This window comes from Fringilla coelebs, assembly GCF_963513975.1.
Source record: "Fringilla coelebs genome assembly, chromosome: 9".
In the NCBI taxonomy this organism is placed as follows: Eukaryota; Metazoa; Chordata; class Aves; order Passeriformes; family Fringillidae; genus Fringilla; species Fringilla coelebs.
Window position 1 is genome coordinate 19,895,607 of NC_140067.1, and position 7,987 is coordinate 19,903,593.

The 7,987-nt window shown below is 45.6% G+C and overlaps 1 protein-coding gene across 1 annotated transcript; it reads left to right on the forward strand.

Moving 5' to 3' along the window:
* Positions 1–285: 285 nt before the first annotated feature.
* Positions 286–4,956, forward strand: LOC311156757 (pancreatic alpha-amylase; the record flags this gene model as incomplete). Its single annotated transcript, XM_084210983.1, has 10 exons — positions 286–456; positions 1,058–1,204; positions 1,403–1,600; positions 2,775–3,005; positions 3,402–3,535; positions 3,621–3,743; positions 3,855–3,954; positions 4,166–4,287; positions 4,391–4,516; positions 4,767–4,956. 10 exons carry the CDS (start codon positions 286–288, stop codon positions 4,954–4,956), a joined length of 1,542 nt encoding a protein of 513 aa, XP_084067109.1.
* Positions 4,957–7,987: the final 3,031 nt, after the last annotated feature.

The following is a 7,987-nucleotide window of genomic DNA, read 5'->3' on the forward strand; positions in this document are numbered from 1 at the left end:
TCTTGGTATATGTGATTGGAAAGAGAGCAGTTCTGGATTTGGGTTCACTGCTCATGAACCACTTGGTTTATGATGGTGTATAATCATTGTGAAAAGGTATTTTATCTTCAGCTGTTGGCTTATTCAGGAGAAAAAACAAACCAAATAATAATATTGATTTATCTACCCAAATAATAACTGATAGCATTGACGCATGTGAATTTTGACACCTGCTACAGGAACTTTATCATCTTGCCGGCACATAAATAGGCGGTGAAGAGACCACAGCCTTACACTGAAGGCACCATGCAGATCCTTCTCCTCGTCCTTGCAGCTGCAGGGCTCTGCTGGGGGCAGTACAACCCCAACACTCTCCCAAAGAGAACCTCGATTGTGCATCTCTTTGAATGGCGCTGGCAGGATATTGCTGAGGAGTGTGAGCGCTACTTGGCTCCTAATGGATTTGGAGGAGTTCAGGTGAGTTGTTTGCTGTGAGTAGGAGGAAAATTGTAATATTTGATTATTGTTTTGATCAATAATGCCTGAGTTTGAGACAGTCATCTCTAAGTAACTTTGCTGCTGAGGAGGGAGGGTAGGAAGTAGGAAATGTTTATTTTTAGAAGCAACCCTGACTCTGCAGGACCCTGTAGGGATGAATGATGGTGTATGTCTAGTAGATGAGTTACAAAGGGGCGTGCTGAAAGGCTTCTCCTGAAAGCTAAGTAGAAGGTAAAGCTCTTGACCTTGTTCTAAAGGAAGAATGGAGGCAGTGGGGTTTGGCATTGCTAAGGCTGTCACTGTACAGGTAAAAATAATTCCTGTGGCTTCAGCCCTTCCATGCACATGTCCTGGAAAGCAGGCCCTGCTGGACCTGGGCAACTCACAGGAACAAACCAAAATGCCTTTCTAGCCAGTGTACAAGACAGACATCTCACAGACCTGAACTTCTGCTGTGGGAGAGAGACTGGCTTGGGTACTAACTTTCCTCTGAGGGCAGAGGTCCTGAGTGCAGTTTTCCTTTAAAATGTTGAAATAAAACCATTTGATTTCTTATCAAAGTACATAATTTCCTCTGCAGGTTTCACCTCCAAATGAAAATATTGTCATTACTAACCCAAACAGACCCTGGTGGGAAAGATACCAGCCCATTAGCTACAAGATCTGTACTCGATCAGGAAATGAAGACCAATTCAGAGACATGGTGAAGAGATGCAACGATGTTGGAGTAAGTGCCTTGAAAATCTGTCTGATAGGCAAGAAGTGCTGTGTCAGCTGAGGGAAGGTGCTGCTGTCCTCAAAGGAGGTGTAAACTTCAAAGAAACTGAAAGGGAAAATAATCAACTCAATAGTGATGTGGTAAAGCCCTGGCTATCACTTCACGTTTGCCACAAAACACACTGAAACGCACATATTGCTTTTCCAGGTTCGTATCTATGTGGATGCTGTTGTCAACCATATGTGTGGGGCTGCAGGTGGCTCAGGCACACACTCTACCTGTGGAAGCTATTTTAATGCTGGAAACAGAGATTTTCCAGCTGTCCCTTACTCTGGCTGGGATTTCAATGATGGCAAATGTCACACTGGAAGTGGAGAAATTGAAAGTTATGGTGATATCTATCAGGTAACTTCCCCTGGAAAAATTTTAATTTTTTTTTTGACATGTCCTGTTAACTCTACAGTAAAATCAGATAGTGTAGTGTCTCACAAAACCAATGCCTAGTCACTTGACAAGTGAATGAAGTAGTGACCATAGCTACACGTGGCCCAAAATATTCTAAGTACTGAGGAATCAAGAACCTGTGTGCAGATGTTTGCTCCTGAAATGAGCCCAGTGTGCTCAGCTCAGTGTGAACTCATTTTTATAGCTTAGAAACTCAGCTGATCATGATAAGGAGCCCCCTTGGAAAATTGAGAGTAGTGCAAGGTGGTGCTGTAGTTACACAACTTACTGGTTTTTGTAGTTAGAATATGTAGAAGTTCTTTCTCAAGCTCTCCCTTCAGCCACTTTGCAACAGTACATTATAATGTTTCTGCACTTGCACTGCTTCATGTAGGGCTTGTCCTTCATGGGCTCTGGTGGCTTCTGCTGTGGTAATCCCTATAACACATTTCTCAAATCCTGGATGACAACAAGTTAAAGGTATTTCTGTGACAATGTCCACTCCCAGTTCCTTTGGACTAGACCCTCATGTTTAGTGTTACAATGAACTCCTCCCCTTACCCCTGCTCTGGCTTGGATTCACCCAGATACCGCAGTCCCTCAGGTGCCAGCCCAGGCCATGGCCAGTGGTGGGATCAGAATGCCCCAGGGTGAGGGGATCAGCTGCAGCCAAAGCACAAAGCAGCTGCTATGAGCCCTAATGCACAGTGAGGCCAGTGAGCCCCATGGCAAGCACAGGAGCCTGTCAATTATTAGCAAAATAGCAATAACAGCTGCAAATTCTGTCTAGCACATTAATCATAGCCGTTGTTAATTCAGACCCTTTGAGTCCCACGTTGGGCACCAAAGAGGACTTGTGGTTTAACTCAGCTGGCAGCTAAACACCACTCAGCCTCTTTCAGTGGGATGGGGCAGAGAACTGGAAGAGTAAAACTGAGAAAACTCATGGATTGAGATAAAGATAGTTTAATAGGTAAAGAGAAAGCAGCACACATAAGCAAAGTAAAACAAGAATTTATTCACAGCTTTCTATTGGAAAGCAGGTGTTCAGCTGTCTCCAGGACAGTAGGGCTTTATCACCCCTCCTTTGGTGTAATACACAGATATCTTCATTTTTTTCTTTTCTGTTCCACAGGTCCGGGACTGCCGCTTGAGCAGCCTTCTGGATCTGGCCCTGGAGAAGGACTACGTGCGCTCAAAGGTTGCAGAGTACATGAACCATCTCATTGACATTGGTGTAGCAGGATTCCGAATTGATGCTGCCAAGCACATGTGGCCTGGGGACATAAGAGCTTTTCTGGACAAGCTGCATGATCTAAACACTCAATGGTTTTCTGCAGGAACTAAACCTTTCATTTACCAGGAGGTAATCTCCACATTTTCTCCTTTATGTTTGCCTTTGTCTTTTGTATCTCTTTTGCCTCCTCCTCCAGAGGAGCAACAATACATCTTCATCCAACTTACCCTAGAAGGAGCTCACAATTTACTTAGAGCAGCCCTTCAGATATAAGTAGTTGTGATTCTTAAAATTGCCTCCACAACAGATTGTCAATCAACTTTAGCTTTCCTTTTGTCAGTCATGTTTAGTCATGTTTTTACATGTGTCCCTCGTGTCTTATTCTGAGTTTGTGTTGTTCTACACAGCACAAATACATAATTACTTTCTTCTCAATATACAGCAAGAACTCGTGTTAAGTTCTGTACATTGCATTGTTGGTCATTGTGAGACAAGAAGGGATGCAGGTTTTCTTTCCTGTACCAGGTGATTGACTTGGGTGGAGAGCCCATCAAAAGCACCGAGTACTTTGGGAATGGCCGAGTGACAGAATTCAAGTACGGTGCCAAACTGGGGACAGTGATCCGCAAGTGGGACGGAGAAAAGATGGCCTACTTAAAGTAAGGATGAAGGTGCTGCAACTTATCCAGGATTCACTGGATACACCAATTGCCAGGGTAGCTTCAAGTCTGTGTTTTTGTTTAGGAACTGGGGAGAAGGCTGGGGCTTTGTGCCTTCCGACAGAGCCCTGGTCTTTGTGGACAATCACGACAACCAGAGAGGACACGGGGCTGGTGGAGCTTCTATTCTGACCTTCTGGGATGCCAGGTAAGGGATTGCTCTTGTGTGGGGGACGCTTCTTGCTTTTGCTTGTGTGTCTGTGTGTTCTCTGGCAGGTTTGTCCTTCCATGTCTCATTCCTTGTTTGTCCACCAAACAGGCTCTATAAAATGGCAGTTGGTTTCATGCTTGCCCATCCGTACGGGCAAACACGTGTGATGTCGAGTTTTCGCTGGCCAAGATATTTTGAAAATGGGAAGGTGAGCTGTTCATGCTGAAGATCCACCCATGGGGATTAAGGGTGGGAGCAGGGCCAGAGAAGTAGTCCAGTGCATTTCAGGTTGTCAAGTGATGTCCCTGTCCCAGGCTGGATGTAGCCAGTGCAACTTTGATGCTCCCTCTAGCTTTGTTCACCAGAAGGGCTCTCTGCATTTTCAGTCAGAAGATAGAAACCATTCTTTTCAATGACAGGATGTCAACGACTGGTATGGACCCCCAAGTTACTCAGATGGCTCCATAAAGCCCGTTACAATCAATCCGGACACGACCTGTGGCAACGACTGGGTTTGTGAGCATCGCTGGCGTCAGATCAGGTAGGGCACCGGGGAGAAACAAGAAGTAAAAGCTTTTGCTTCCTGCTCCATGTGGCCTTAGAGGAGTTGCAGGTGCAGTGGCAGACATTGCTTGTGTTTTCAGGAACATGGTTATCTTCCGCAACGTGGTGGATGGCGAGCCTTTCTCCAACTGGTGGGACAATGGCAGCAATCAAGTGGCTTTTGGCCGTGGGAATAAAGGCTTCATCATCTTCAATAATGATGATTGGTAAGTTGGTGGCAGATACAGCGTCTCCAGAGGGAACAATAGCAGCCCTCATCAGCAATCCACTGTGAGTTATTGGAGTGCATACTGGGTCCAGAGAGATAAAATGGGAGTGTAGGAGGGCTGGGATCAGAAAGCTCGTGCTTTACAATGCCCTTCAAAAAGGGGAGTAAGATCATGTTCAGAAATATTACACACCATTTGAAATACCTGATTTAAAAGCAATGCATGAATCGTGTTTGTTTTCTCCTAGGAATATGAATGTCTATGTGCAAACTGGGCTGCCCGCTGGTACCTACTGTGATGTTATTTCTGGACAAAAGGAGAACAACAAATGTACTGGAAAGCAGGTGTATGTTTCTGGTGATGGAATGGCTAATTTCCAGATTAATACTGATGCTGAAGATCCATTTATTGCCATTCATGTTGATGCCAAGTTGTAATTCGGGAGAAATAGCCTCCTCTGTTTGGTCTGTGCATTACTGTTTCCCCCATATGTTCTCTGCGTTTTGAACATGAATGGCTCTATTGAATAATAAATGGCATTCAAATCAAAGAGTAATGTTTTTCCCTTAATGAATTAGATGTAACTTTATCCCCTCATAAAAAGTGGCGATGCAGTGGTAGGTTTTAAGGCAATGCAGCACTCCAGTTCCTGTGTAACAAAAACACTGGAGAGAAAAAAACCAATCCAAGGTGGCTAAAATGGCTAAGCCAAAGTGCAGTATTTCCAGGGCTGATCCATGCACACACACTTGTATCCCAGAGCAGCCACCTTGTGGGCTGTCAGCTATGAGCAGTGCCTACGTACAGAGTTTATCCCTTCCTTATGACAAATCAAGCCTGGGGTCAGGGTCACTGAGGGCACTGGGCTGTGCCAATCAGTTATTCCAGCCTGTGGCATCAGTGAAACCAGCAGGTTTCCTGCTGCACAGTCAGCTTGTGCCTGGCCCAAGCCAGACCTCAGCTCTTGCCTCGTTCGCCCCAGCGGTTTGAGGCAAGCGAGCGCTCCCTGTGCGGGGGCTGAAGGTGCCTGAGAACACACCATGGATCCGGGCATTGCTTCCACCTTGTGCCACTGGCTGAGGCACAGCAAATTCCTGCCTCTGCTCTGTTAGGCACCCTCATTCTCTAATATCTCAAAGAAATATGCAAACACAGTCCAGGTTTGGCAGCTTTCCCAAATCCAGTGTCAGCAGTGCGAAAATGCTGAGGTAAAAGCAAGTGCGCAGGCCTTGCTTTAAGGCAGAATCTCTGCTAGGCCAAAAATGGTGGCTGCATCCCATTCTGGAGGGAAAAATGGAGGGAGGTTGTTCCAGTTGGAGGTCAAGGCGCAGTTTTAAGTTTCCTTTCTGTGGTGTTGGGGTGGATGTTGGCTCTCAGTGTGCCCAGGGGCTCCAGGGTCTGTCAGGGCTGGGCTGTGGGAAGCGTCCCTGGCCCGCACTGGGCCTCCCACCTGTGTCCCTGGCTGGCTGTGGCCCCTCCTGGACCCACGCACTCCGCCCCTGCTGCAGTGCAGAGGTGCCAAAGACCTGGGGGCTGCCGTGGCAGGGCCTTCATGGCCTTTGCAAGCCGGGGATCGGCCCACAGGGGCCGGTCAGGGAGTCCTCGGGCCCCTCTGCACTGGGCAGGAGCTGTCTCCAGCCCTGCACTCAGCCCTACCCCTCAGGGAGCAGGATTCCATCCTCTGTTATTCAGACATTGCTCAATCCCAAATGGAATCATGTCAAATTGCAACTCCACCCCCGAGCCCCACGGCCTTTGTGGCACATGATGGAAACGCCACACAGTGATCTGAGGGCTCCATAACCAACAGGCTGAATCTGCAGAGGGTTGTCTGTGCCTGGGAACAGATGTGGATCCACTCCCCAGGGACGCTGGAGTGCAATCCGTCTTTTGCTTAATGTAGGCTCACGTAGCTCTGCATTCCACAGTGGCATGGAATAGACCATGGAGAAAAAGAAATCACGAGGCACTTTCTTCAGGTGTGAGAAAAACTTTGTGGGCCAAATGTTCACTGCTTTGAAAGGACCTAAATTGCATTCAGACCTTGGGTTTTGTTCCTTTTATTTCAGGATTTTGGCACATTGCCTTATAATTTGAGCACAAAGATGATGAAGAAAGCGTCATCCAGAGCAACACCAGATCCTTCAGATAACTCACTAAACCCAGAGTTACAGTTAACCTTGCTGCTGATCTCTGAGTTTTCAAAAGAATGTTAGTACTGGGAAATGTTTGTCTTTATTTTTATAATTTCTATTGCTATTCTTCTATGTGAAGTGATGACATTAAGGTCTTAATTTTTTTAAACCAGTGTTCAATGAAAAATTGAAATTTTGTTTTGAAATGATCAAATTTAAAGTAAGATATTTGCTGGGGCACAACAGGATGGCACAACAGATCTGCTGAATCGTAAAATTTTAGAATTTTGTGGCACAATGCAATATTTTATTTTCTCTTAGAAATGGTGCTCACTTTCATTGCCTAAACCATTAATTTAGTTGTGTAATTAATCTCTGATTCCAGAAATGCATTGTAAATTTACATTTATGTTCATTTTTGTAATCTTTTTTTTTTCTATTTATTTTTCTTTTTCTCTTCCTCTATTTTTATTTTCATTTTTTCTCATTCATGAGTAACAGGATCATCTAGTGGTCAAATATGAAAAGGAAAATTTTTGGTGAATTATCCATTGTTTTTTATTTTATTCAGACAGAAAAATTAACAGCATAAAGAAAATGGCTGCTTATGCTCAGAAAAGCAGCTATCTGACCTAAAGCCTTTCTTAAATATTAACTTTCTCTTTTTGCAAAAAGTCATTTTTACTGAATCAGCAATCAGGAATAATTTTGCAGTCTCAGGTTGTGTGTATGCCTACACAGCTGTGGGGTGCTGGCCTTGTCTGGATGCCAGAGCTCCTCTCTGCCTCATCAGGGCAGGGCACAGGGAGTGTGGCCAAAGGCTCCTGGACAGTGAATGCCTATCCTGGGCAAAACAGTGGCAGGTCCACCTTGGGGCCAGCTGGCACCAGCTCTTCTGGAAGGGGAAACTTCCAGCAGCTTCTCACAGAAGGCAGCCCTGTAATCCCATGGCTACCAATACCCTGCCCCACAAACCCCTGGGGCTGCGCAACAGGATGAAATGTAGCTCGCCCACGCCTGGAGCCTCGGCACCACGGACCCCATTCTGGCAAGAACAGCCAGGATCCTGCCAGCCTCAGCGGGGCCCTTCTGTTGTCTTCTTTCTAAAGCACTTTCTTACACCACGCTGTTGAGATGAATATGAAGACAGTTACTGAACTGCCGCCATGAAAATCAGATTTTTCCCAGTAGTGTTGTCATTTGTACCTCAAAGCTGCTCTGGTGGTTTTCTTTTTTACCTCAGTAATCAAAACATTTTGGCCTGAGGCTTCCAAAACTCTTAACAAAAAACCATCTTGCTAGGCTTGTGTAGCTCACAAGAAATTAGGCAGGA